Genomic DNA, 27,545 nt, shown 5'->3' with positions numbered 1-27,545 from the left:
AGGAAAGTGCCAGATTTAATTACTGGTTGATGTTGAGTTAGCCAATACCACACAGCGCAAGTTTAGAAATAGGCTTTTGTGAAAAACAGACAGGGCTCCTGCTCCTGACAGTGATCTCTGCTGGAGAGTGTACATGTGAGAGCAGGATCAGGCTTTGCTGAGATGACCTCCAACATCAGACGGTCTACACTCACTGTCTAGACTCACAGATGGAGAATGGGTGCTTGGGCAGGATTAAGGATGGCTGCTGCCAGCTTTGGGTTGTACCTCAGCATGAGTATCCCAGCCTTCAGGAGAGGAAGCACAACAAATACAATAGGGAGAAGGAGAATATGTGCCAACAGTTTCACAGAACTCGGGTGGAAATAAGCATTCTTGCCTAATTTGGTAACTGTTTGAAACAGTTACACAGCTGCCACTCCATTGATCAGTGGCACTGGCAATGATCATGGGCCACATCAACTCTCTGTTGAAGGATGTTACATAGAAATAATAAACTTTTGTTGGGAAGGGGAGGAGGAAGATAAAGTAAAAGTAACTGAACAAGTAAAGAGTTGGGGTCATTATGTTTTCATCCTGGAATAACAATTGGGTTCATCATGTCTGGAAAATGGTGATAATCTTATAAAATTGGCACATGGAGCTTTTTTCCCCTTTTCCACAGTACTGATCCAATTAGAATGAAACAATTTAGTAAAAGTGGCATCTACCAATATGCACTGTCATTACTGCAATAATGATGCCATCTGGCATTTCTCTGAAGTCTAGATCACACCAAATGAAAAATGTAGTAAATGAATGAGTTCAAATCATTGAAAATAAAATAAGAAGTGCCCCAAGCCATACAATTCACTGGTAGAGCTGCTTTTTATGTAAATTGGATACAGATGAAGAGGTTACTCTGCAAGTAATATCTTCAACCAAATGCCATACAACTAAAACTGCAGATATAAAATAAATAAAATCTGTGGAATCTATGATTTGGTTGACTACTATGTTTTTAATGTTTTTCTTCAGGATTTTAAGTTAATAGTTTATGGTGTCATGTTCTATGCAGCTTAACCTGTTCAATGTGATTTTTCCCTCAAAACTATCAGCATTAAAGAGACATAAATTCACAAAGCATGCCAAGACAAAAATTTTCACATCAAGTGTGCATTGGTTACTTAAGGAATTTCTTAAAATCAATCGAGTTTGTTCCTTCCAACAAACCACATACGATTCTGCTGACATCAAAGGTTATGGAGTGAATACAGGCAGGAGCACGTTGGGGGTGGAGTGTAAAGGAAATAGAGGTATTTCAGCCATAGTACTGGTGGGATTGATGGAATCATTTGCAATACAAACGTAGTAAGCTCCATGATGGTTCAATGGATAATTGCACCCCCAATGCTGAGCAAATCAAACCAGGAAAATCCCAAGTTTAATCACTGGTATGTGCTGGGTTAGTCAATCTCAGTTAGTATAGCAGCAGGTAGATAAAATTAATCTTAAATGAGGCTGGGGAGGGAAAGAAAAAGAGAAAACACTGGGGCCAAGTTTCGGCCTGAGTTGTTCCTGTTTTTTTGGAGCAACTGGTTTAGAATGGAATATCTTAGAAATGTGAATTCTCGGCATTTAGTTTGCTCCAGTTCTAGTCAGTTAGAACAGTTTCACTTTGGAACAGAATTTTTTTTTCAAAAGGGGGCGTGTCCGGCCACTTACGCCTGTTTTCAAAGTTTAGGCAGTGAAAACATACTCCAAACTAACTTAGAATGGAGTAAGTGAAGATTTTTGTACGTTCGAAAAAACCTTGTCTAGACTTTAGAAAATCAGGCGTAGGTTACAAATTAGGCGTAGGGAATGGGGGGGGGGGGGGAGGGGGGGGTTTAAAGGGAAGTTTACAAACATTAAACACTTCAGTTTTACAAATAAAGAGCCATCATCAATAATAAATGATACATACATCAATAAATAACCAATAAATCAATCCCAAAAAATTAATAAAAAATAAAAAAAATTGAAAAAATCAATAAATAAAACATTTTCTACTTACCGACTGCAGCACCAGGAGTCCTCCAACAGCGTGCTAGGACGGCCCCCCCAGTGTGTCTCTGTCAGTGTCTCCATCTCTCTGTCTGTCTGTGTGTGTGTCTCTCACTCTGTCTGTCAGTGTCTGGGTTTCTGACAGCGAGGGGAGGGGGAGGAGGGGGGTGGGGGAGGGGGAGGAGGGGAGGGGGAGAAGGGGAGGGGGGGGAGGAAGGGGGTGGGGGGCAGGAGCGGGGGTGGGGTGGGGGGAGGAGGAGGGGGCGGAGGAGGGTGGGGGGAGAGGAGGGGTTGGGGGCGGGAGGAGGAGGGGGGTGGGAAGAGGAGAAGGGGGGAGAGGGGTAGTGGGGTAGAGGGGCAGGAGAGGGGGAGAAGGGAGAGAGGAGGGAGGGAGGGAGGGAAGGAGAGGAGGGAGGGAGGGAGGGAGGAGGGAGGGAGAGAGGAGGGAGGGAGGGAAGGAAGGGAGAGAAGGGAGAGAAGAGAGAGAAGGAGGCTGAACGGCCGGGGGGGGGGGTGGGTGGGTGGGAGAGTCGCGGGGGAGGGGGTGGGGGGAAGCAGAGGTCGAGTCACCGGGGGGGGGGGGGGAGCGGGGGTCGGGTCGGGTGGGAGGAGCCTTATCCACGTAGCCCCAGTGAGGCCATTTGGCCAGGGCTAGGGACTGCGTGCTTCGGGTCCCTCCCACAGTTTCGGGCGCCTGGAGCTACTGCACATGTGCGCCCACTGTAGCGCGAATGTGCAGAGGTCCCGGCACTGTTTTCAGCGCAGGGACCTGGCTCCGCCCCCTACAGCTCGTGCTGCACCGCGCCCAGCTCCAGAGGACCCTGCAGGGAGCCGGAGAATCGGTGAGTTTTTTTTAGACGCACTTTGTGGCGCGAAAAACAGGCGTCCAGGTCCAGGCTGCGCCGTTTTAGGCGCGGCCCGAAACTTGGGCTCACTGTTACTGTTCCTGCTTTCACAACATAGCAAAACCTATCAAACATAATCTGGAACAAATTTAATTCGATCAAGTTATCAACAGAACTTGCCATTTTGAACCCGGAATTATCCTCATCACTTTCCTCTGAACTTTTGGCAATGCATTAATATGCTTCTGCAGACAAGGTTACAAGATTCTACACATGATTCCAATCTTCCTTTATTAATAAACCATACATGGCTAAAATAACTTATTTTGACTTGCAATCAAGTCGCATCAGAGGACTTCACTTTCATCATCAGCAACAGTCTGAAACTGTGAACAATTTCAGTAAACAATTGATAATCGCACTCACATCTTTTCTTTCCATAACTATCAATAGCACAGCTATTTAATATATTCTGTACCAATTTGCATTATCTTCCATTTTTCGATCATAATATATATTTACCATTTAACTAATTCTCCAGACCTTTGAACACTACCAATCTCCCCTATAATCAAAACTCTGTGATCACTGATATAACAAGGTCTGAGTTTACATAATTATTTCTGTATGTACGTTTCTCAACGATTCTGGCATCTCCCTTTTGAATGCCATTACTAAAGTATAATATTTCATCACTACATTATTCAATTTTCCCTTTTATAAATATAAACATACTCATTTACTCTATGCGACACAGCAAATCACAGCAAAGGAATCTGTATGTATATATTTTCTCTTTAAAACAAAAGGCTGACTACTTAAACTAGTCAGGCCAAAATACGAGTATTTAAATCAAAATTCAAACAAAATACGACATATAAAAGCAATTGGCACATATTTCTTAATGTTAAATTTCAAGGTACATTAAGTGTTACTAGATTTTTAAATTGTAGAAGATATAAATGTTTCACATGCCTGCACTGGTAGATCCAATTCCAGCTGTCAGTATTGACCGGGGTATAATTTTTGCTGCATATTTAAGAAATTGAGATTTCCCAGTACCAGGATCCCCTACCAGTAAGAGATGAGGTTCCCCTTCAAAACAAAGGGAATGTATTAATGAGTACATATTCCTTTATTAATTAATTATACACAATCAAACTGTACCAGGAAATTGAGCATCATTGAAGGGTGAAACAGTTGGATGAAGCACAGCATCACTGGGATCATTCTGCGATCAGAGTCTCCAGCAGGGAGCAACAATCGAGGGCAACACTTCTCGGGAAATCAGAGGTCACAAAAAAGCAAGCACCACTCCTTTCTGGGAGTGCCAGATTGTAGATCACCACTTGTATTCAATCTTTTCTTTTGGTGGGAGGGGAGGGGAGGGGGAAGAAAGAAAACTCACAAAGAAGTTGCAATAATATTAATATTTTGTAATACTGTATGTAATTCAGAATAATAGCCAAAACTGTGGATTTATAAATCTCATCATTTATATTTGAATTCCCTAAAAACATATTTTTGAATATACCACACAACATATTACATATGCATTCTTTATTGGTGCACAAACACTAGATAAAATTGGTATAATTCAAGAATTTTTATGTTTTTAAAATGACAAACTTACACATCCCCTGAAGGTCACCTATCGTTACCAGGGCTACCAACAAAGTACAGAAAAAAAGACTAAAACAGTAAGTCGTATGGATCAGTATTGGGACCCCAACTATTTACAATCTATATTAACGTCTTGGAAGAAGGGACCGAGTGTAACGTAGCCAAGCTTGCTGACGATACAAAGATGGGAGGAAAAGCAATGTGTGAGGAGGACACAAAAAAGTTGCAAAAGGACATAAGACAGGCTAAGTGTGTGGGCAAAAATTTGGCAGATGGAGTATAATGTTGGAAAGTGTGAGGTCATGCACTTTGGCAGAAAAAATCAAAGAGCAAGTTATTATTTAAATGGAGAAAGATTGCAAAGTGTTGCAGTACAGCAGGACCTGGGGTCCTGGCGCATGAAACATGAAAGGTTAGTATGTAGGTACAGCAAGTGATCAGGAAGGCCAATGGAATCTTGGCCTTTATTGCAAAGGGGTTGGAGTATAAAAGCAGGAAAGTCTTGCTACAGTTATACTGCATACAGTTTTGGTTTCCATATTTAAGAAAGGATATACTTGCTTTGGAGGCATTTCAGAGAAAGTTCACTAGGTTGATTCCAGAGATGAGGGGGTTGGGCCTCTACACATTGGAGTTCAGAAGAATGAGAGGTGATCTTATCGAAAAGTATAAGATTATGAGGGGGCTTGACAGGGTGGATGCAGAGAGGATGTTTCCACTGATAGGGGAGACTAGAACTAGAGGGCATAATCTTCGAATAAGGGGTCGCCCATTTAAAACTGAGATGAGGAGGAATTTCTTCTCTCAGAGGGTTGTAAATCTGTGGAATTCGCTGCCTTAGAGAGCTGTGGAAGCTGGTTAAGAATAAGGGAATAAAGGGTTATGGAGAGTGGGCAGGGAAGTGGACCCAAGTCCATGATCAGCCATGATCGTATTAAATGGCGGAGCAGGTTAGAGGGGCCGTATGGTCTACTCCTGCTCCTATTTCTTATGTTCTTATGTATGTTATGGCCATTCATCAGGGTCTGAGCTAAGGAACCATTCATTGTCAATGGGTAAATATATCAACTTAGAAAACCATTCCACCGTAGAATCCTCCCCCGGACATCGCTAACGATCGTGCCGAGAGTCAACATCACAAGATTCAGATTGTAATTCAGCGGCATCCCTTGAGAAAGGATGGGCAGGATGCAGGTTCCTAAGCTCTCGCCACCCAGATATGATGTTTGCCTTCTATCATCTGCAAAGAAGGCATGCAAGCCTTCAGACATCCAGATTCCCCACAACTTCTTCACAATAATCTGAAAACGATCTAATGACTGTTATATTTCTTCACTCATCATGTTAGATTAGACCTTCAAATATCACAGCCTAGGAACTATTCTTTATCACTGACCATAAACTGAACAGTTTGTTTTTTTGATTGTTAACACTGTCAACTCCAGATTGTGGGTTTGTAGAGCATTCCTTACTAACGGAGCCCTGAAGTAAACATCATGGGACCTGATTTTTGGCTCTTCTCCACTCCGTTTTTCACCCTGGAGTAGCGGCAATGGCAGCAGTAAGGTGTTCTGGCTGGGCGGTCAGCCTCCAGCCCCCCACAGCGATCCTTGGGTCTGGTTTTGAGGCAGCATGGAGCAGTACTGCCCGGAAGAGCTGCGACAGTGAACAATGGCCCTGGTTGCGATACCAGTGCAAGTTTTAATTCTTGCTCAACCCGTGCACCCCAAAGCGCGCCCCGCAGTGAACACCTGGGAAATCAGGCAATACCGACAGCGGTGAGGTAAGTTAATGGACTCCTAAGGTAAGTGTGAATGTTTTTTCTTTTCATTTGTTTTGCGATTCATGCTGTGGTGGCGTGGGCAATGTTTTGGGAATGTTTTTGTGGCTTTTTTTAAAAGTTTTGTTTCTCCCCCCAGATGTCTCTCGGAGCACTCCAAGCCTGGCTCTCGAGCTCAGGAGATCCCAAGAGAGGTGCACAACGCCTCCCTTAACGTTGCACCCACACTCCGGGCCCAGCTGCTCAATGTTACTTACTGAGGCGCAAACTGTTCCTGGATGAAAACTTTACCGCCCCGCCACCATTACCGCCCCAAAACATCAAAGCCGAAAATCTAGCCCCTTTTCTTTATAATGGCATGCGGTCTCCTCAACACAAACCACCATCAGGTCTCCAGTTATCTAAGCATTTGTATTATGCTTGACAACACCTGCAGGGTAATTTTGCAGGTGGTGCAGTTTTTCCATTCAAAAATAATCAATAAGCTTCGTATTATCACCATTAATTACACATGCCAATGCTATGGTAAAGTTGGTCTGTTTGAGGGCATTGGTTACTACCAACTTGGACGGCTCGCCTTGCTAGGCACCCATTCTACTTCCTGGTACATCGAAGCTCACTAAAATGTTGTCCCTTTTTGCAGCCTCCTGAAGGGAACTGATGCTTTCCATATTCTGTAAAATTGAGCTCTGAAAACTGGTCATCTTCTCCAGATGGTCTGGTAACAATATCAGGCACAGTAGCTGGGTATGTACATTCTTCAAAATTTGAAGAATGGGTTGCAGCTGAAACTTGAGGTTCATCTTTGCGACATACTTTGCAGCTTGCAGTTAAACTTTGACAGTGATGACTGATGTGGTCTTTTTATCGCCATTTCAACCATCATTTTCTTTTCTTTTTCAAGCCACTTTCCTTTTAGACCATTTTGAGCTTGTTCATTTTCAGTAAGTAACATTGACTCAGAAGGTCAAGATGTTGAATCAGTTTGGGTGGAGATAAGGAATAATAAGGGGATAAAGTCGCTGGTGGGCGTAGTCTATAGGCCCTCTAACAGTAGCTACACTGTTGGACGGAATATAGATCAAGAAATAATGGAGGCTTGTAATAAAGGAACGGTAATAATCATAGAAACATAGAAACATAGAAAATAGATGCAGGAGCAGGCCATTCAGCCCTTCTAGCCTGCACCGCCATTCAATGAGTTCATGGCTGAACATGAAACTTCAGTACCCCCTTCCTGCTTTCTCGCCATAACCCTTGATCCCCCGAGTAGTAAGGACTTCATCTAACTCCCTTTTGAATATATTTAGTGAATTGGCCTCAACTACTTTCTGTGGTAGAGAATTCCACAGGTTCACCACTCTCTGGGTGAAGAAGTTTCTCCTCATCTCGGTCCTAAATGGCTTACCCCTTATCCTCAGACTGTGACCCCTGGTTCTGGACTTCCCCAACATTGGGAACATTCTTCCTGCATCTAACCTGTCTAAACCCGTCAGAATTTTAAACGTTTCCATGAGGTCCCCTCTCATTCTTCTGAACTCCAGTGAATACAAGCCCAGTTGATCCAGTCTTTCTTGATAGGTCAGTCCCGCCATCCCGGGAATCAGTCTGGTGAATCTTCGCTGCACTCCCTCAATAGCAAGAATGTCCTTCCTCAAGTTAGGAGACCAAAACTGTACACAATACTCCAGGTGTGGCCTCACCAAGGCCCTGTACAACTGTAGCAACACCTCCCTGCCCCTGTATTCAAATCCCCTCGCTATGAAGGCCAACATGCCATTTGCTTTCTTAACCGCCTGCTGTACCTGCATGCCAACCTTCAATGACTGATGTACCATGACACCCAGGTCTCGTTGCACCTTCCCTTTTCCTAATCTGTCACCATTCAGATAATAGTCTGTCTCTCTGTTTTTACCACCAAAGTGGATAACCTCACATTTATCCACATTATACTTCATCTGCCATGCATTTGCCCACTCACCTAACCTATCCAAGTCGCTCTGCAGCCTAATAGCATCCTCCTCGCAGCTCACACTGCCACCCAACTTAGTGTCATCTGCAAATTTGGAGATACTGCATTTAATCCCCTCATCTAAATCATTAATGTACAATGTAAACAGCTGGGGCCCCAGCACAGAACCTTGCGGCACCCCACTAGTCACTGCCTGCCATTCTGAAAAGTACCCGTTTACTCCTACTCTTTGCTTCCTGTCTGACAACCAGTTCTCAATCCACGTCAGCACACTACTCCCAATCCCATGTGCTTTAACTTTGCACATTAATCTCTTGTGTGGGACCTTGTCGAAAGCCTTCTGAAAGTCCAAATATGCCACATCAACTGGTTCTCCTTTGTCCACTTTACTGGAAACATCCTCAAAAAATTCCAGAAGATTTGTCAAGCATGATTTCCCTTTCACAAATCCATGCTGACTTGGACCTATCATGTCACCATTTTCCAGATGCACTGCTATGACATCCTTAATAACTGATTCCATCATTTTACCCACTACTGAGGTCAGGCTGACCGGTCTATAATTCCCTGTTTTCTCTCTCCCTCCTTTTTTAAAAAGTGGGGTTACATTGGCTACCCTCCACTCCATAGGAACTGATCCAGAGTCAATGGAATGTTGGAAAATGACTGTCAATGCATCCGCTATTTCCAAGGCCACCTCCTTAAGTACTCTGGGATGCAATCCATCAGGCCCTGGGAATTTATCGGCCTTCAATCCCATCAATTTCCCCAACACAATTTCCCGACTAATAAAGATTTCCCTCAGTTCCCCCTCCTTACTAGACCCTCTGACCCCTTTTATATCCGGAAGGTTGTTTGTGTCCTCCTTAGTGAATACCGAACCAAAGTACTTGTTCAATTGGTCTGCCATTTCTTTGTTCCCCGTTATGACTTCCCCTGATTCTGACTGCAGGGGACCTACGTTTGTCTTTACTAACCTTTTTCTCTTTACATACCTATAGAAACTTTTGCAATCCGCCTTAATGCTCCGTGCAAGCTTCTTCTCGTACTCCATTTTCCCTGCCCTAATCAAACCCTTTGTCCTCCTCTGCTGAGTTCTAAATTTCTCCCAGTCCCCAGGTTCGCTGCTATTTCTGGCCAATTTGTATGCCACTTCCTTGGCTTTAATACTATCCCTGATTTCCCTTGATAGCCACGGTTGAGCCACCTTCCCTTTTTTATTTTTACGCCAGACAGGAATGTACAATTGTTGTAATTCATCCATGCAGTCTCTAATCATGGCCGATTTTAACCTCCATATTGATTAGACAAAGCAAATTGGCCACGGTAGCCTTAAGGTAGAGTTCATAGTGTATCCGGGATAGTTTCCTTGAACAGTACGTTGCGGAACCAACCAGGGAGCAGGCTATCTTAGATATGGTATTGTGTAATGAGACAGGATTAATAAATGATCTCGTAGTAAAGGATCCTCTAGGAATGAGTGACCATAACATGGTTGAATTCCAAATTCATTTAGAGGGTGAGAAAGTTGTATCTCAAACCAGTGCCCTTAGCTTAAATAAAGAAGACTAAAAAGGTATGAGGGCAGATTGGCTAAAGTGGACTGGGAAAATAGATTAAAGTGTGGGACGGTTGATGAGCAGAGGCAGACATTTAAGCAGATGTTTCATAACTCGCAACAAAAATATATCCCAATGAGAAGGAAAAACTGTAAGAGAAAGAATAACCATCTGTGTCTAACTAAGGAAATAAGGGATGGTATCAAATTGAAAACAAGGGCATACAATGTGGCCAAGACTAGTAGGAGGCCAGAGGATCGGGAAACTTTTAAAAGCCAGCAAAGAACGACTAAAAAATTGATAAAGAGAGGGAAGATAGATTATAACAGTAAACTAGAACAAAATATAAAAACAGGTAATAAGAGTTTCTACAGGTACATAAAAAGGAAAAGAGTGGCTAAAGTAAATGTTGGTCCCCTAGAGGATGAGACTAAGGAATTAATAATGGAGAACAGGGAAATGGCAGAGACATTGAATAAATATTTTGTATTGGTCTTCACGGTAGAAGACACTAAAAACATCCCAATAGTGGATAATCAAGGGGCTACAGGAAGGGAGGAACTTAATACAATCACTATCATTAATGAAGTCGTACTCAGAAAAATAATGGGACTAAAGGCAGATAAGTCCCCTGGACCTGATGGCTTACATCCTAGCGTCTTAAAAGAAGTGGCTGCAGAGATAGTAGATGCATTGGTTGTAATCTACCAAAATTCTCTGGATTCTGGGGCGGACCCAGTGGATTGGAAAAACGCAAATGTAACACCCCTATTTAAAAAAAAGGAGGCAGACAAAAAGTAGGAAACTATAGACCAGTTAGCCTAACATCTGTCGTTGGGAAAATGCTGGAGTCCATTATTAAGGAAGTAGTAGTGGGACATTTGAAAAAGCATAATTCAATCAAGCAGAATCAGCATGGTTTTATGAAAGGCAAATTTGCTGGAGTTCTTTGAGGATGTAACAAGCAGGATGGATAAGGGGGAACCAGTGGTTGAGGTGTATCTGGATTTCCAGAAGACATTCGATGAGATGCCACGTAAAAGGTTACTGCACAAGATAAAAGTTCATGGGGTTGGGGGTAATATATTAGCATGGATAGAGGATTGGCTAACTAACAGAAAACTGAGAGTTGGGATAAATGGGTCATTTTCCAGTTGACAAACAGTGACTAGTGAGGTGCCGCAAGGATCGATGCTGGGTCCTCAACTATTTACAATCTATATTAAAGACTTGGATGAAGGGACCGAGTGTAATGTAGCCAAGTTTGCTGATGATATAAAGATGGGTGGGAAAGCAAATTGTGAGGAGGACACAAAAAATCTGCAAAGGGATATAAACAGACTGCGTGAGTGGGCAAAAATTTAGCAGATGGAGTATAATGTGAGAAAATGTGAGGTTATCCACTTTTACAGAAAAAAATAGAAAAGCAAATTATAATTGAAATGGAAAAAAATTGCAAAGTGCTGCAGTACAGAGGGACCTGGGGATCCTTGTGCATGAAACACAAAAAGTTAGTATGCAGGTGATCAGAAAGGCAAATGGAATGTTGGCCTGTCTTGCAAGGGGGATAGAGTATAAAAGCAGAGAAGTCCTGCTACAACTGTACAGGGTATTGATCAGGCCACACCTGGAGTACTGCGTGCAGTTTTGGTCTCCGTATTTAAGGAAGGATATACTTGCTTTGGAGGTTGTTCAGAGAAGGTTCACTGGGTTGATTCTGGAGATGAGGGGGTTGACTTATGAAGATAGGTTGAGTAGGTTGGGCCTATACTCATTGGAGTTCAGAAGAATGAGAGGTGATCTTATCGAAACATGTAAGATAATGAGGGGGCTCGACAAGGTGGGTGCAGAGAGGATATTTCCACTCATAGGGGAAACTAAAACTAGGGTCATAGTCTCAGAATAAGGGGCCGCCCACTTAAAACAGGTGCGGAGGAATTTCTTCTCTCAAAGGGTTATAAATCTATGGAATTCTCTGCCCAGAGAGCTGTGCAGGTTTGGTCATTGAATATATTTAAGGCGGAGATAGACAGATGTTTGAGCGATAAGGGAATAAAGGGTTATGGGGAGCGAGCAGGGAAGTGGAACTGAGTCTATGATCGGATCAGCCATGATCTTATTGAATGGCGGAGCAGGCTCGAGGGGCCAGGCGGCCTACTCCTGCTCCTATTTCTAATGTTCTTATGATATGTTATTGCTCTGTTCCTCTTCTCAGCAACTATCTTCTCCTTGTCACCCTGAAGGCCTAGTATCTCCTTTCCTCTCTGGGCCAAAATTTTAATCAATTTTGAAGTCAAATTTGCATTAAACACCTCCACTCTCTGATCTTGCACTGTACATAAGCATCATCAAGTATGTCTTCACACTGTGCTGTGCAAAAAAGTAGAAGTACTATGATTGCAGCAAATACCATGGGAAGGCACATGCATCAATGTATGTGTGCTCTAGATGTACCCATTTAACTAAAATAACATTATGGATGGGACAAAGTAGGGCTTTTCATCCTTGGAAGGAGATGAAGAGGTGATCTTACAGATGTATACTAGATAATAAAAGGTATAGATAAAGTAAATCTAGAACATTACTTCAAATAAAACTGTAACAGTAGGACAATGGCATAAAGTTCCAACTAGTGAAAGGCAAAATTAAGACTGAATTTAGGAACTGACTTTTGACTAAGCGATCAATACATGAAATGGACTTCAGAGTCAGGTAGTGGAGGTAAAAATCAGAATCATTTAAGAAACAGCCAGATCGGGAGATTGTAGGGTTTTTTGTTGTCGAATAGGTTGAATGATTTTCCTCATCCAGAACTATTTCTGATCTTGTGATTTTGCTTCAAGTGCTGCATCGAACTTTGCAGATTAAATAGAATAAACATCAATAGAAATCATTTAAAAAAAAACATCTGTTCCAGTCTAGACATGTGCGAAAAATATCTGAGTAGTACAGATTAATTAAAAGGATTTTAATTAGTCAAGATTTCATTCTATTGCTGCAGTACTAACCTCTAACCTTTGTGCCTGCTGCATCAGTTCTTTGCACTCCACCTGCTAACACCATGGCAACAGCTAGCTTAACCACGTACATTCCAAATACCTGTGGACAAATGCTGGCCAGAATTTCATTTCTTCCTTGAAAATAAAAACATGAAGAACTTCTATGATGAAAGGAAGCAGTACACGCGATTATTTACCGCCAAATAGCAAGTCTCTATATACACAAATCCTACTACAGATAGAACGTCCATCGTCCATAAAAAGGAATAGTCCGAAAACCGGATATTGTGCAGATTGCAAGAGTCATTGTCCGGAATTCGGAAATATTTCCCGAAAACCGGACTTTTAAGCTGTACATACCTTTTTCAAACATGAATCCAAAAAAATATGCAAACCGGCATGGCCCGGCCGCAAGGTTGCCGGATTTGGGCCGTCGGATTTAATGCTCCGAAATCCGGAAATACACAAAAGACGGTCCAGGGTTTCCAGATTCGGGACATCAGATTGTCTCCGAAATCCGGAAATACCCGAAAATCATTCACGAAGTTGCCGGATTCGGGACATCAGATTTTCTTCTCCGAAATCAGGAAATATCCAAAATTCAGCCCAAGGTTTCCAGATTCGGGACGTCAGATTGCTGTCATCTGAAAACTTTATAACTCTTTATTCCTTCATCCAAGTCATTAATATACATATATGGTTAAAATCGGAGGCCCCACTACAGATCCCTGAGGAACACTACTTGTCACATAGCACCAATCAGAGAATTAAACCCTATCTCTAATTGCTCTGCTACCTCTCAATCAATCACTGTCCCATGTCACAATTCTGTGCCCTCTCATTTTTGCTAATAAACTCTTGTGCAGACCCTTATCAAATGCCTTTTGGAAATGCATATAGATAACATACATAGGTACTCTTCTAGCCAACATGTTCGTGACCTCTCAAAAAATTCAACTAGATTAGTCAGATATGACCTACCGTTCAAAAATCTATGCTGACTCCCTTTGATCAACTGATACTTATCCAAGTGCACATCACTCTGGGGAGGCATTTTAATGCCCCCATGACAGGCAGAAGGATGGTCGAGGGCGAGTGATTAAATTGGCAAATATGCAAAACTGTCAATCTGGCCGTTAAATTTGGCAGGACTTCAACGTTCCCGGAATTTCCGGGCTTCCCTCCCGCAAACATACTCCCCCGCTCCCTCCATGTAATTATCAGGGTTTCTGTCTGGTGACAGATTCCAGTAACTTCCCTACAATTGGTGTAAAACTGACAGATCTGTAGTTAGCTAGTTTCTTCCTCCCTCCCTTCTTAAATAATGCAATTTTCCAATCCTAAAGCACAATTCCTGAATCTAGAGATCTTTGGAAAATTCTGACTAAGGCATCTGCAATTACCTCACCTAATTATTTTGATACCCTGGAGTGGAACACATCGGGTCTTGGAGACTTATCTATCTCAAGTCCCATTGTTTTCTCCATCATCATTCTTTTGAAGTTATATTAAATCCACCTAGTTCCTCCCATTAACTTATTTTTAGGTTCCCGTGTACCACTTGTATTTTGTCTTTTTCCTCCACTGTGGAAACAGATATAAAGTACTCATTTAACAAGTCTTGCCATTTTCTAATGAACTATTACAGTCTTGACTGCATCTATTTTTCATGGGCCCACTTTCCCCTTTACCACTCTCTGTCGCTAAATATATTTGTAAAAACTGTTGCTGTTAGCCCATATAGGTTTTTTTCATATTCCCTTTTTGTACCTCTTATCACTTTTTTTGTATCCCTTTGTTACTTTTCATAGCTCTCACATGGGATTTCTACTTTTCTTTGCAAGCCTGTTCTTTTAACTTGACACTGTCACCATGTTGACCATGGTTTCTTTACTACACAAGTGAAGCCTTTGCTTATTTACTCTGTGATTTCCAAAACCCTGGCACCTGGGAAGTAAAATACCATTGGGGATTCTGGATCACATCTACAAAAGAAACAATCTACACCTCTGACTATAGAATCCTCCACAAATCACCACATGCCTATTCTTGCCACCTACACCGTTTTTCCCCATGTGTAACTGTTAATTCCTGGATTCTTTTACCTCAATCTGGTTCAGTAAAATTACTGAGTCGAATACCTCTTGTGCTTTGAACAAAGCAGTCTTTATTACCGGCCAGTAAGACCTATCAGACAGAAGATATACTCTCTGGATAGAGCGTACACACTCCCTACGGATAGGTGAAGTTACATCGTAAAGCGTTAACAGTTATACAGTTTTGAAATCAGATAACAAAATACAAATGGATTGACAGTCTAACTCAGCCACTCATTAGTCAATCTATATGAGATGTTCTTCTTGAAAGCTCAAGTATTGCCTCCAAATGTTTCAATCTAATGGTGTGACTATTTACTGAGACCTTGCAATTCTGCAGATGTATTTCATGTTACAATTATATATTATTGGCAGGATTAGTGACTTGAAACCTTGAGACAGACTGTTAGCTAAGCTGATGTTGCACTATTTGCAATCTGACATTCTCCCAGCTATTCTTCCATGGCTTATACATTTTCATATATCCCGTTTACTTTACTGTTCTTAATGCCATATATTCCGTTCAGATATCCACATCCCCCCTTTTATCATTCTATGATAACATTTAGGATCATTCTATGAGTATTGCATTGTTGAGTAGTTCTCTAGTTTGTTGGATCATAACCCGGGAACCCTTGACCACAAGAGGGTCTGCTAACCTTGTCATTGCTTTACAGCAGAGGTTAAGGCAACCAACAATCAAACAGCAGGTAATGTATTAGATAGGATCTCCAAGATCCACCCAGAAACCAATCAAACCTGCTAAGTTCTTTTGCTGGTGTGGATAACTTTTTCACCTCCCTCCTTATGTGATCGGCAAGGTGGGTTATGTTTTCTGAACTATCAGGAATGTAAGTGCAACATTCAGATCCTATCAGGGCACACGTTCCCCCTTTCTCAGCTAACAGGTAATCGAGGGCCATTCGGTTTTGTAATGCTACGGTCCTTATCGCTACCATTTCAGCTGTGATGCCCTCCAGAGCCTCAGCAGTGCGGTTAGCTACCTGTTCCAATATCGTTTCTTTGAATCCATCTAACAGTCTCAGTTAGGGTCAGGGGAACGGTGCGCAAAGGAATTCCCCCTTTGGAATGTATAGGGATATGTGAACACACCCAGCATCTAGTGAAGTGCCCTTTTTCCGCATAAACGTAAGACATAAACAAAAAGGTGTTTACATGGAGCTCTCGCCTTTGTCTTCCTTCCCGTGCACCAAAACTGTCATATATCAACACTATTATGCAGACAGTAGCATACAGACACAGTCTCATCTTATAAATAGTCCAATTATTTAGCTGATAAAAAGAGTTCTGTTTTCACGTTTCCCTTCAGGTTTCCGTCAGTGTATTTGGCTGTCTGACAGGTAAGAGTTCAAACTGATCCTCCTTCAACTGCATTGTTCAGCTATAGGGAGGAGGAGATCTGGAACAGAAACAGGAATTAGACTAACCAGCAAAATTTGTTTAAATGGTGATGAGCTTGCAGTGGTGCAGGTGAACCCAGGCACTTTTCCCCTCAACCTTGGCTGCAGTAGGGGTAGTGAGTGACACCTAAAAAGGCCCCTCCTATTGTGGCTCTAATCCCTTCCGAATCCATACTTCCCTGGTGCCACGAGGGACTATTCGGGTAAGCATCTTGAACCTGGTTGTGAACTAGTCGCAGAGCCTGAGTCAGAGAAAGAACATAGGTGGTCATCAGTCTAGCTGAGATCTCATATCTAGGAACAATTTCCCTCATTAACACCTTAACAACAGTCTGAGTCTTATTGTCCAGGTTAGGGTAGGCTTCAATCCATCTGCTAAACACATCTACTATTACTAACACATATCTGTAACACTGAACTTTTTGCAACTCAATGTAGTTCAACTGAAATGTCTCAAAGGGACCTTCGGGTAGGGGCGTTTTACCCCAATCACAGGGGACTCCCTTCCCTGGATTATGTTGCTGGCCAACCAGGCAACGACTACTGATGTTCTGGGTGAGCGCCTGGAGTTTAGGGTGCCACCAAGTAGCCAAAAGTGTATCTCTTGTTGCCCTTGCTCCACAATGAGTAGCAAAATGCAGACATTCTATAACCCATGAGGCCAACTCGTCAGACATGCAAGTCTGTTCCGCGGGAGTGGTCCAGAGTTTAGAAACATTGTCATAAGTACATGCATAATATTTCCACAACAGTTTATCTTTTTCAGGAGCGTCCCCCTGTGCTTTTATAACATCTTGGATGGTTGGCATTGGTTTTTCCGAGGCTAACTTATCCTTTGCAGGATTTTTAATCTGACTCATAATTTTGGGCACTACCATCTGTTGGTCACGAGAGGCCTGTTTGGCCTCTTGGTACAATGGCAATGCGTTTGGGGAACATGAGGGCTTGCAACAAATCAGATACTAACTGTTTATGAGATATCTCATTCCCCTGTGAGGTTAGGAATCCCCTATTTTTCCATAATTGTCCGAAATCATGGGCTACCCCAAAGGCATACCTAGAGTCGGTATAGATATTAACCTTGAGGTCTTTAGCCAAGATACAGGCTTGGGTGAGGGCGAATAGTTCAGCTTGTTGAGCAGAATAGGCGGTTTCAAAGTGGCAGATTCCAAGACCTGATTCTCCTGGTTTACTATGGCGTATCCTGAGATTCGTGTATCTTCTGGATTAATAGAAGTACTTCCGTCAACATACATAAACAATCATGACTGGGTTCTTCCTCATCTTTGGTTGGCTCAGTAAGAATACAGTCTGGATCTTCCATTGGTACATCAACTAAATCTTCCCTGACTGATGTGGCCTCTTAAATTAAAGATAAACAATCATGACTGGGTTCTTCCTCATCTTGGGGTGGCTCAGTAAGAAAACAGGCCGGATTAATTGCAGTACAGTGCCGAAAAGTCAGTTTAGGATTGCCTGTGATTTCAGTGGGTTCTGTCGGATAGAGGGCCAGTCCACATTGCCCTGCACTGGGATCTCAATTAATGGGAGTATAACCCACTTGGGAGGGGTCCTCTGCCCACACATGAGGATCCACATAGTCGGGTATGTCCGAGCCAGTATGATGCCATAGAGTTGTTAATACTTTCTCGGGGTCCCCATTAAATTGGACTGTTCGGCCATGTTTTACGATTTGCACATCCCGGCTGGTAGGGTCAGCCTCATCTATGGCCTTGTGTACCATAACTCCCAAATCTTTAGCATGGTGAGGGGCTAATACTTCACGAGCAATATGCGGTGCCATTGTTAGGGGCTGTTTCCACAGATTCTTATCCACTTCCACAAAATCTGCCTCTCTTTCCAGTCCAGTCACTCTAGCCCTAAATAGAATTCCCTTCACTTCCCCTTCGTGATCCTGATAAAAGTTCTGCAGGACCTGATTCTTTCCACTGGGATCGTATGCTAGGGTCACGTGACAGGGTGCCTGCGGCAGGTCCAGAGACCACCACTGAGGGGTTCTAGTGGTATAATACTGCCGCTTAAGGGTTTCCTGTTTTACAATAATCCCGTTATCTCCACACTCCAAATGCAACTGGAATTTGCAAAGGAGGTCTCTAGCCATCAAGTTACAGTCCAGATTGGTTGTGATAACAACTCGATGTTCCACCGATTCTTCCTGGTAACCCATTTTAACCGGTTCTGACACTGGGAATGTCGAGATTTGTCCCAGGAATCCTGAAAGTTCCTGTGTTTCAGTAGAAGCAGGGAGTTTAAGCTTTGATTGTACAGAAGACATGAAGGCTCCCGTATCTATCAAAAAGGGTTGCCACTCATTCAGAATGGGTTCGTCGTCCGGGGAGGATCCCTGCACAATCAAGCTGCGTAGTCAATCGGGGGACAATTGACCAAAGGGGTTGTTCTGGGAGAAGTTAGTGTAAGATCTTCCTCTCCCCCCTTGCCCCCCTCCTCTTCCTCCTCTTCCTTTTCCATGCTGACGGTAGGGGCAATTTTTATTCCAATGTCCTTCCTGCCCACAATTAAAACAGTCAATTCCTCTTACCCAGTCCCGGCCTCTTCCCATACCGTGCCGGGGACAATAGGGAGGTTTATTAGCAGGGCTCGGGCCGTTTGGTTGTTTAGTATAACCGTATCCTTGCTTATCCATCCAATCCTGTATGCAACACTGCGGTTCTATTGATCCTTCCTCCCGAGATGGCTCTTCCTTTCTAGTCACGTATTCAGTCTTGACCCGGGTTGGGGGCGCACCTCCCCCCTCCCCTTTCTTTTTCTGCCAATAATATCTAACTGCCCTTTCCATCTGTCCGGATAGCGTGAGCAATCAAATAGTTGTTTGAAGATCACAGACATCTATAGAGAGGTGGTCTGCAGCTTGTTGTGCATCAGAGTTTGGCATTGGTCTGACAGGGAATTGGTGTCGGGACTTTGGGATCTTGGAAATCATTTCTAGACCGGAGGATGTTTCAGAGCTGTCTGACTGCTTGACAGTTCTGTGTCTCGATCGGCGGGGGTGTTTGCTATGTCTTTCACAACTTGGACTGGTAGGTTGACTAGAAGATTTACGGGACTGTTTGTGATGTTGAGATATAGTTCTGCCCTTTCGAGTGTGAGATCTGGTCCTTTCGGCTGTATTGCTTGTAAACTGGGGATCCGAATCGCTATCAGAGGATGAGGAGTCAGTTTGGGTTTGTTGCTTTGGTGATATGTGGTTGTTCCTAACTCTTTTTTACTGGAGTGTTAGGTGGAGGGTGTTGGGAAGAGGACTGGAGCAAGAGGCCAGGGGGTGCGGGAGGCGCCGTTGGGCGCTGAGTCAGTGGCCACTCATCAATTTCATCATCAGCCTCGGTTAACACAAAGCCAGCCATTTTAACTTGTAGTTGATCAATACCTTTCTCAGAGGTCCCAGAGGATCTCTTAGCAAGTTTCTCGTGCGCACATTCATTCTTTTTTTTTTAAAGACGTCTACAGTTTTAACATGTGTTCCCTCTGTCAATGCAAGTCCTAATTTAATAGCATTGTTTGCCAACTCGATAGAAGTGATGCATCTTTTAATTTCTGACAATAATGTCGCCAGGTTGCAATTAAATTTTTTTTATCCCCTTTTCCTCGTCCCCTTCTCCAAATTAATCCCTGTGCTTTTTTTTTTACCTCTACGCTTCTAGTGTCACTTAGAGGCCACTGGTCATCCCCTAATAATTTGTTCAGGGCTCCTGATAATTTTCTAAAGTCTTCAGCTCTTTCAGGGAATTCCTCACATAACTTTTGTAGCGGACTATCCGCATCCGTGGTTTTATCTAACTGATTTCCCATTTTCACACTGCCCCTCGTATTACTGTGTCGCTACGCGTTCGTGTCGTCGTGCAATTTAAACAAACTTACAAATAGACACAGACTTTACAGAACTAACACGGACTTTAACTAACTCCAAATCTAACACTTACCCGCATCACCGCACGGTCCGCGTCGCCGCACGATCTTAATACTAAACTACCACGTCGCCTCGCAGTTCACGTCGCCTTGCAATCCGCGTTGCCCCGCAGTTCACGCCGCCGCGCAATCCGCGTCGACCCGTGGCTCGCGTCGCCGCGCGAGTTAAGATACTTTAACTTTACTTTACCCGCATCGCCGCACGGTCCGCATAGCCGCGCGATCTACAAAATAGACAAAGACTTCTAACACGTACCCGCATCACCGCACGGTCCGCATAGCCGCACGATCTACAAAATTACCCGCATCACCGCACGGTCCGCATAGCCGTGCGATCTACAAAATTACCCGCATCACCGCACGGTCCGCATAGCCGTGCGATCTTAATACTAAACTTAAAACTCTAAATACCTTAAGACTTACAGACTTACTGCCATTAGCACTGACTTTCGCGATTCGCGTTGCTGCGCCTCTGCGTCACTACGCGTCGGCGTCACTGCGCGTTTACGTCACTGCGCGTCTACGTCACTGCGCGTTGACGTCACTGCGCGTTCGCTTCACTGCGCGTTTACGTCGCTGCGCGTTCGCTTCGGCCCTTCTCTCGGCCGCGCGTTCGCGTCGGCCCTACCTTCCGAGTTGCTGCGGGGTTTTTTTTTTAAATTCAATCAGAGCCTAGACGGGCCAAGTGATATACAAGGTCGACGTCGTACCTGAGTTGAACACCTATCCTCTATTTAAATCCCCATTTTATTCCCTGTGAGCCTAATTTTCTAATTTTGATTTCTTATGAGCCTCAATTAATTTATTTTAGTCTCCAAATTTCCCTATCCTTTCGCGTTACTGCGCAGTTTAAATTCAATCAGTCAATGAAAGCCCTAATTTAATGGAGTTTTTCTGCCAACTGGACAGGAGTGATTTTATATTTTTCATAATTTAAAATCTCAGAACATTTTTTTTTTTCTTTCAGCACCTATTTAGTACGTTACTTTTTTTTTATAACTAGAGAGAAGTCTGGCACGTAGGCTGTGGACTGCTTTTCGTTATCTCAATTGTTCCAGCCTCAAGGTCGTGTTATTTAATATAATTTTTTTAAATCCATCTCAGTTGTTTTGCTGTGCCTTCTCTGAATGTTTTCTTTCAACAAGTTTTTCTTTTTTTTAACCACCGGGACCATGTAATTTTTTCTCTTTTTAACAAATCTATCCTTTGGGCATTTCCTGGCTCCGCAACTTATCATCCGAATATACGTAATTCAATAAGGTTCACACTCTTAAACTTCCCACATACAGGACAACACTACGAAGGGTTAAAACAAACTTTCATTCTGTTTGAGATAAAACAAACCACAACTCCCCGGCTTTTTTTTACAGTAAAAGTCACAGAAGCATTTCTCATTTAAACAGACATTCACAAGAGTCTCTTTTCTTTCCTATTAATTTTTTTTGGATCCATGATTGATCATCTATCCCTATCTAGCTCTAACTATCTTTCCCTTTCCAAGTCGCCGCTTGGTTTGCGTCATCGCACAATTTCCCTATCTCTATCCCTATTCTAAGTTTGAAAGGTATTCACCAGATTGTCCTGGATCTCGTTCAGACACTACCTGAGAACCAGCGAGTGGCTAAACTTTCCTCAGATTTTTGAAACCGGGGGAAACTGGAGCAGTATTGAAATCATACTCACTCCAGTGGCCATTTTCCCCTCGTCTCGTCCAAGGCTAGTCTGGCTCTTAATTCGCAAGTTTTCGGCAGTCGTCCGTTGAGATCCCACTTCTGACACCAAATGTTAATTCCTGGATTCTTTTACCTCAATCTGGTTCAGTAAAATTACTGAGTCGAATACCTCTTGTGCTTTGAACAAAGCAGTCTTTATTACCGGCCAGTAAGACCTATCAGACAGAAGATATACTCTCTGGATAGAGCGTACACACTCCCTACGGATAGGTGAAGTTACATCGTAAAGCGTTAACAGTTATACAGTTTTGAAATCAGATAACAAAATACAAATGGATTGACAGTCTAACTCAGCCACTCATTAGTCAATCTATATGAGATGTTCTTCTTGAAAGCTCAAGTATTGCCTCCAAATGTTTCAATCTAATGGTGTGACTATTTACTGAGACCTTGCAATTCTGCAGATGTATTTCATGTTACAATTATATATTATTGGCAGGATTAGTGACTTGAAACCTTGAGACAGACTGTTAGCTAAGCTGATGTTGCACTATTTGCAATCTGACATTCTCCCAGCTATTCTTCCATGGCTTATACATTTTCATATATCCCGTTTACTTTACTGTTCTTAATGCCATATATTCCGTTCAGATATCCACATAACCACTCGCTCTCTCGTGCCTTTTAGTCGCTCATGTGCGTCAACTGTTTTGTCCACATCACTGATAACAAAACAGGAATACCTATTAGACAAATCTAGCTCCATAGATGATCCCCTTTCTACCCCCAACAACACTTGTATTTATACAATCCCTTTAACATAGAAAAACGTCCCAGGGTGCTTCACAGAAGTGTCATCAGACAGAAATTGACACTGAGCCAAAGATTTTAGGATGGGTTTCGAAAAACTTGGTCAAAGAGGTAAGTTTTAAGAAGGGTCTTAAAGGAGAAGAGAGAGGTGGTGAGGAAAAGAGGTTTAGGGAGGGAATTCCAGGACGTAGGGCGTAGACGACTGAAGGCACGGCTGGCAATGGTTGGGTAAAGGGAGTACGGGATGCACAAGAGGCCGGAGTTGGAGGAACGCCAAGATCTCAGGGGGTTGTAGAGCTGGAGGAGGTTGCAAAAATAGGGAGGGGTGAGGCCATAGAGGGATTTAAACATTGGGATGAGAATTTTTAAATAAATGTGTTGGTGGACCGGGAGCCAATGTGGGTCAGCGAGCACAGGGATGATGGGAGCGGGACATCACTCCAGACACTGACACTGGCATACCTATTCATACATTTAATCTAACAGATGTTTAACTCAACTCCTTTTAAACTGGTTGTTGAATTATTTCTGTTTACTCACTCTAATTTATTTACTTAATATGTTTTAACATAAGAACATAAGAATTAGGAGCAGGAGTAGGCCATTCAGCACCTCGAGCCTGCTCCGCCATTCAATGAGATCATGCTGATCATATACCTCAACTCCACCTTCCCGCACTATCCCATATCCCTCGATTCCCTTAATATCCAAAAATCTATCGATCTCGGTCTTGAATATATTCAACGACTGAGCCGCCACAGCCCTCTGGGGTAGAGAATTCCAAAGATTTACCATCCTCTAAGTGAAGAAATTTCTCCTCATCTCAGTCCTAAAAGGCCGACCCCTTATTCTGGGACTGTGACCCCTGGTTCTAGACTCCTCAGCCAGAGGAAACATTCTCTCTGCATCTACCCTGTCCAGCCCTGTTAAGAATTTTGTATGTTTCAATGAGATCACCTCTCATTCCTTTAAACTCTAGAGAATATAGGCCTAGTCTATTCAATCTCTCCTCATAGGACAATCCCCCAATCCCAGGAATCATTCTGGTAAACCTTTGTTGCACTCCTTCTATAGCAAGTATATCCTTTCGTAGGTATGGAGACCAAAATTGTACACAATACTCCAGGTGTGGTCTTACCAGGGCCCTATATAATTGCAGTAAGACGTTTTTCCTCTTATACTCAAATCCTCTTGTAGTAAAGGCCAACATACCATTTGCTTTCTTAATAGCTTGCTGTATCTGCATGTTAACTTTCAGTGATTCATGTACAAGGACACCCAGGTCCTTCTGAACACCAACATTTCCCAATCTCTCACCATTTAAAAAATACTCTGCTTTTCTATTTTTCCTACCAAAGTGGATAACTTCACATTTATATTCCATTTGCCATGTTCTTGCCTGTCTATATCCCTTTGAAGCCTCTTTGCATCCTCCGCACAACTTCCATTCCCACCTAGCTTTGTATCATCAGCAAACTGGGATATATTACATTTGGTCCCCTCATCCAAATCATTGATATAGATTGTGAATAGCCCCAGCACCGATCCTTGCGGCACCCCACTAGTTACAGCCTGCCAACCTGAAAATGATCCGTTTATTCCTACTCTCTGTTTTCTGTCCTTTAACTAATCCTCAATCCATGCTAGTATATTACCTCCAATCCCAAGAGCCCTAATTTTATTTAATAACCTCTTGTGTGGCACCTTACCAAATACCTTCTGAAAATCCAAACACCACTGGTTCCCCCTTATCTATTCTACTAGATACAACCTCAAAAAAACTCTCACAGATTTGTCAAACATGATTTCCCTTTCATAAATCCATGCTGACTCTGCCGAATCCTATTATTATTTTCTAAGCGCCCTGTTATCATGTCTTTAATAATAGATTCTAGCATTTTCCCTACTACTGGTGTCAGTAGTTTTGAAAGTGTCGCATATATTTAGTTATATATAGTTAAAAAATGTAAATTGTAGTTCAGATGAGCACTTTCTTAAAAACAAGTACTTTCTTGCCAGCTGGTTGTTTTATTGGTGGGTAAAACAATCGAGTATTGAATCGTTGGGGCTTGTACTCGGAAAGGGAAGGCGGCTGACTCATCTGCTGACAACAAGTGGTGGTGACACCATATGCAAATACCCGGTCTACAATTCACCTCATTCTAATCAGCAAATCGGAGTGTTAGGGAAAACTCCAAGCATACTTCCACTCAACAGATTCGACCTGTGTGCACACTGCTCCACCACACAGTCCTGAATTCAGTACTTTTACATTTTCAATTGCTAGTTTTGGATGCTTTGGTAACAAAGAAAGAAATTTAAGATCTTGCATCGTGGCAAATTTACAGTTCAGCTTTTACCACTTACTTTTTAGTGGAATTTTTGCAAAAGGGCCCGGTTACCAGATATAACCTTTGAACAACTCCATCTGGACTGTTGACCTTTCCTCATCAGTTTCAATATATTCACTACAAGCGAGTGTCAACCACTGAAATGGTATAAGCCAGCCCAGTTCAGCAATGATTTATTGAGGCAATTACTGCACTTAATGCAGTGAAGTTCTTTTAAGACTTCTGGCAAAACAATCATGTTTTTCTTAAAAATCACCTGCTTTAGCTGTTCCAGTCTGTTACCTTTAATAGACGTGCTTCCATATTAATAGCCGACATTTTTCTTTACCATCGCACAACTTGAAATAGTTTAGTTAAAATCTTGTCTAGAATCCATGTGGCAGATTTATATCACTGCACAGTGGAAGATTTGAAGAATCTACGAACTCGTGTTTAACACTTCTATTCACAAGTCACTCCACTGCACCTGCTAGAGGATCATCTTTGTAGTTCTCCCAGAAGTCTTTAAATTCTTTCCGGACATCCTCATCAATAACAACTCCGGTTGGCTGCTCATTGTTCACCTCAAGGTTATTGGCTTTCAGGACAAGTTCTAGGTCACAACGGGAGCCCTGAGTGAGAGGTTTCCACCTCTGCATAACCACGCCATAAACAGTAATATCATCACCTAGGTTAAAATTTTTAAAAATGCATTCATTATTTCTAAGCATTTGGCCACTGGTCTTTTTTGGCACAGAAAAGTAAACAAACTATTTGAAAATCTTTAGTTAACAGTCCCTGGCACAACATAGTGAAATAGGAAGCTATTTTCCCCATCGTTTCTGTAATGCTTTTTCCAGAGCAATCCAAAACTAATCCCATAGCCCACAGTACCTGAAATGTGTAGTAAACATGCATGTTAAAATTTACAATGGACAAGTAAATGGTATTGGCTGTTCCGCATCGGAGCCTATATACCAGCAAATATTTTGCTTAAATAATGTATAAATAAAATTGACAAAAATATTTGCAAACTTACTAAATATGTACACATTTCAGTTTTTTTTTCCAATGTTCACTGCCTTACATTTATCCAGATCAAAATACATCTTCCAGTGGATAGCCCATCTTTTCAATTGATTCAAATCACTATCAATGCTTTCAATGTGTTACGCTTGAAAATTAGCCATCTAGCTTGGCGTCATCAGCAGATTTTACATTACAAATATGCTCCTCCTATATTATTTATGAATAGAATGAACAGAAGAGCCATAACAGAATCCTGCGGACCTCAAAGGTCACTACCCCTTTCTGACAGAGCTTTTTGAAAATATCCTTTTTTATTTTCTGGTTGCTAGGATAGATTTTTAATCCAGCTGGCCAATTATTTATTAATTTCAAAAGGCATAATCTTAACAGTCGCCCACACATATCCTTCTGAAATGATTTCAAAGAGTTCAATATATATCAACTGCACAACTTTCATCCTCTGATTTAGTTAACTCTTTGAAGAATTTCAGTAGCTTCTTAATGAATGTTGATTATTCCTTATGGTCTCCACTTGATTAGATGAACACTGATGTTTGTTATAATAAGCTGTATATCATCTCTCCAGCCCTGATGACAAGTCTAATTTCGAGTTTCATGTTTAATATTTTTTTGAATAACAGAAGAACATCGAAAGTACTGAACATAAATTAGAGCTGAATATAAAGCCCAAACATCCAATCAGATCTGCACATCTACAGTAGTTATCTTCTTTTATAGAAATTTCACTTGTATTTTTTTCTCTTTTTCTGCTTTTGGTCTTCTGCAGCTACACAAATATGGTTCCAATTTGTAATCGCTTTCTATGGATCAGTGCCTTGCCTCTGTCAATTCTCCCGACAACACAAACAGGATGGGGAATTTCCCGTGGGGAAATGTATGCATAAACCACATTCCCTATGATACAGTAGGAAAAATGTGTATTTAGGGTGTAGTCAACACAAAACCTTAATGTATTATTTTAACATTTATGTAGTGTTGTTCCATAAAAAAGTTATAAATATTTATAAATAAGCACAGAAAATGCTGGAAATACTCATCAGGTCAGGTAGCATCTGTAGAAAGAGAAACAGAGTTAACGTTTCAGGTCGATGACCTTTCATCAGAACAGTTCTAGTGAAAAGTCAGCAACCTGAAACATGAACTCGGTTTCTCTCTCCACAGATGCTTCCTGACCTGACAAGTATTTCCAGCATTTTCTAAGTTTATTGAGATTTCCAGCATCAACAATAATTTGCTTAGATAAATAATTATATCTTCCCTGTAATTTCACACAATTAAGTAGGCAATTAATGAAGAAATGATGATTACAATTAGAAGTGAAATCTTTAAAAGTTGGAACTAAAATACAAGAGTGCAGGATATTGAAGTGTTGCCACAAGTGCATGGCAAAAGTTCCTGGTCTTTGTCATGTTGTTGC

The 27,545-nt window shown here is 42.2% G+C and overlaps 1 protein-coding gene across 5 annotated transcripts in view; it reads right to left on the bottom strand.

Annotated features, from left to right (window-relative positions):
- Window positions 1–27,545, bottom strand: part of mcm9 (minichromosome maintenance 9 homologous recombination repair factor) — an 81,117-nt gene that overhangs the window by 26,762 nt on the left and 26,810 nt on the right. For 3 of the 5 annotated variants that reach the window (XM_070885311.1, XM_070885310.1, XM_070885312.1), the window contains exons 5-7: window positions 25,566–25,766; window positions 12,813–12,938; window positions 3,846–3,965 (exon numbers count right to left, since the gene is read on the bottom strand). In XM_070885311.1, the coding sequence (XP_070741412.1) occupies window positions 3,846–3,965; window positions 12,813–12,938; window positions 25,566–25,766 (447 nt within the window). Of the gene's footprint in view, window positions 1–3,845; window positions 3,966–12,812; window positions 12,939–14,879; window positions 16,320–20,688; window positions 21,943–25,565; window positions 25,767–27,545 lie in introns of those variants that run through there. The other 2 variants (XR_011593874.1, XM_070885313.1) reach the window with 2 other exon arrangements.

This window comes from Pristiophorus japonicus, chromosome 7 (assembly GCF_044704955.1).
Source record: "Pristiophorus japonicus isolate sPriJap1 chromosome 7, sPriJap1.hap1, whole genome shotgun sequence".
NCBI lineage: Eukaryota > Metazoa > Chordata > Chondrichthyes > Pristiophoridae > Pristiophorus > Pristiophorus japonicus.
Note: the sequence above shows the minus strand (reverse complement) of the source record. Positions and strands in the feature narration are given on the sequence as shown.